Source organism: Solenopsis invicta, chromosome 16, assembly GCF_016802725.1.
Source record: "Solenopsis invicta isolate M01_SB chromosome 16, UNIL_Sinv_3.0, whole genome shotgun sequence".
Lineage (NCBI taxonomy): Eukaryota > Metazoa > Arthropoda > Insecta > Hymenoptera > Formicidae > Solenopsis > Solenopsis invicta.
Genome location: NC_052679.1, coordinates 9,702,815 through 9,704,950, shown reverse-complemented (window position 1 = coordinate 9,704,950; position 2,136 = coordinate 9,702,815). Strand labels below are relative to the sequence as shown.

The window sequence follows — 2,136 nt, the reverse complement described above, 5'->3', positions numbered from 1 at the left end:
GTTACTGGAGCGCTCCAGCCAAAGGGATCAAAAAGACGCGAATGAGAGAATTGATTTCTTCGTGCGAGGAACCGAAGATGGAACGGACACGCGGAATTGAAACGCGTCCTGAGACGGAATTCAGCTGATTCCCAAAATCTTCAGCTGCTCGTCTTCTTGCAGAGTTTTACGACAAGTAAGACCGTGATTCTCTTCGGGAATGTCGTCGAGCAGTCGAGTTACTCGACCACTTGCGCAAGTGAAACTTGCCCTGGCTCAACAACGCGCACGTCTGATCGCGCGTTTGACACAGGAGCGGAATGTCATTGGCGCCAAAGAGCACGTTATCGACGTATATGACGTATATTATCCTGAAGGACTGACATGGTGAGTGGAAATGACCGTCCTTCATCGTGGAAAAGTTGGCGCAGCACTCGAAGCGCCAGGAACGGAGCGGCCGCGGTTCCGTATGTGACCGTGAGTAATTAATATTCACGAGGGCAACTAGATTTGCTTTTGCACCAGAGAATGCGTTGATAGTCCACGTCCCGCGGATCGACAAGAATTTGTCGATACATTTTTGCGATATCCGCTGAGTAAACATATCGGAATTGACGCCAACGCAAAATAACCGCGGTTAACTCAGTTTGAAGCTTCGGTCCTGCTAGCATGTGGTCATTGAGCGAAGTCGCGTTGGAGGTAACACTCGATGCATTAAACACTACCCTGAGACGCGTAGTGCTACTCCCGTCGCGGATGACAGAATGACGGGGAATAAATACGCATTGAGACGATTTGGAGAGGGGAGGCGACTCCCGCATGTGATCCATCTCTTCATATTCGCGCAAAAATTCCGAATACTCCTTTTGAAGATCCGGCGATTTTCGAAATCGACGGAGTGAGCTGCTGAGACAACGAGTAGCTGCGCCGCGAGATGATCCGATTTTGATCGGCGGACCGTTCTTGAATGGTAGACGGACGATGTACCGCCCGTCAGAACAACGCGAATGCGTTGTGAGAAAATGCTCTTCACATTGTAATTTGTCCGGAGTGAACACTATCTTCCGCGGACTCTCCTCCACTTCCCAGAATCGTCTCAATGCCTGATCAAGCGTGGGCGAATCACCGCTTGAGCACGTCACATGCGAGCAACAGTAAACAGATGCCGACAAGAGGAACGGCGAAGAGGACGTCGGTCCGGAGAGTACCCATCCAAAGATGGTGTTCTGCGCGTAAGGCTGACCGAATTCTCCTTTCCGACGGCTATCGAGGAGAATCTCACTGTAGAGATCGGCACCGATAATAATTTCAATCGGATTAGCGCTTGTTGGGTCTGAGTTGGCCAGCGAAAGACCGTCTAAATGATTCTACAAACCCTGAGACGCAGCGCGCGACGGAGAATACGGTGTAAGTGAGCGCATGATAGTCGCAATGACTAAAAAAGCCGACTCGGGCGAATGCACCGACGAGAGTTCGATTTGAGCGGGGTATGTATACGATCCGGCATCCACGCATCCGACCCCGGAAATCGAAACAGGCAGACGAAAGCGCTGTAATTTCAATTCCCGACTTAAACTTTCAGAAATGAGCGTAAGTTCCGATCCGGGGTTGAAGAGAGCGCAAACGATGTGCATTTGACCGAGGGGGAAAGTTACAAGAATCCGCGCGATGGCAATGAACACCGGCGGTCGAGATGGGAAATCGCAAGCCGCGGACATCGAAGCTGCAGTCAAGACTTCCGTCGCTTCGGAAGGCGTCGACGCGTTTAGAGCGACGGCAGTGACAGTAGACACGGAATCCGAGTCAACGTGAAGGAGAGTGTGATGTCGTTTTTGACATGTCCGACATGAATATTTGCTCGGGCAGGATTAAGTGGCGTGCTTCGTGCTAAGACAATTCAGACATCGCTTTGCCTGTTTAACGACCTCCACTCGTTGACTAGGACTCCGGTTCAAAAATTGAGTGCATTTATTAACAAAATGAGAAGCGTTACAAAGCGGGCACGAGATCGGAGATGCAGTCGAAGCCGTAACCTGTGATCCTTTCGCACGACTGGTTGAGGCGATCGAACTTGAGGGACTGAGTTCTTCAAGCGCGCGAGCGCGTACTGCGAGGAACTTGTCGAGATCTTTGAACGTGGGAATGTTCGCATCTTTG

The 2,136-nt window shown here is 50.9% G+C and overlaps 1 protein-coding gene across 1 annotated transcript; it reads right to left on the bottom strand.

The window, feature by feature from the left end:
- Positions 1 to 464: 464 nt before the first annotated feature.
- LOC105193608 lies at positions 465 to 1,613 on the bottom strand. Its single transcript, XM_011158134.1, has 2 exons — positions 1,355 to 1,613; positions 465 to 1,312 (listed from the first exon to the last, which is right to left on the bottom strand). The coding sequence occupies exons 1-2, from the start codon at positions 1,611 to 1,613 to the stop codon at positions 465 to 467; spliced, it is 1,107 nt and encodes a 368-aa protein (XP_011156436.1).
- Positions 1,614 to 2,136: the final 523 nt, after the last annotated feature.

What these genes read in the sequence shown, in the direction of transcription:
- LOC105193608 (XM_011158134.1), bottom strand. Translation starts at nt 1,613, where the DNA reads ATGCACATCGTTTGCGCTCTCTTCAACCCCGGATCGGAACTTACGCTC. An exon ending in GTCGCGCGCTGCGTCTCAGG is followed by an intron (nt 1,313 to 1,354) that starts GTTTGTAGAATC and finishes TGGCCAACTCAG; the next exon opens with ACCCAACAAGCGCTAATCCG.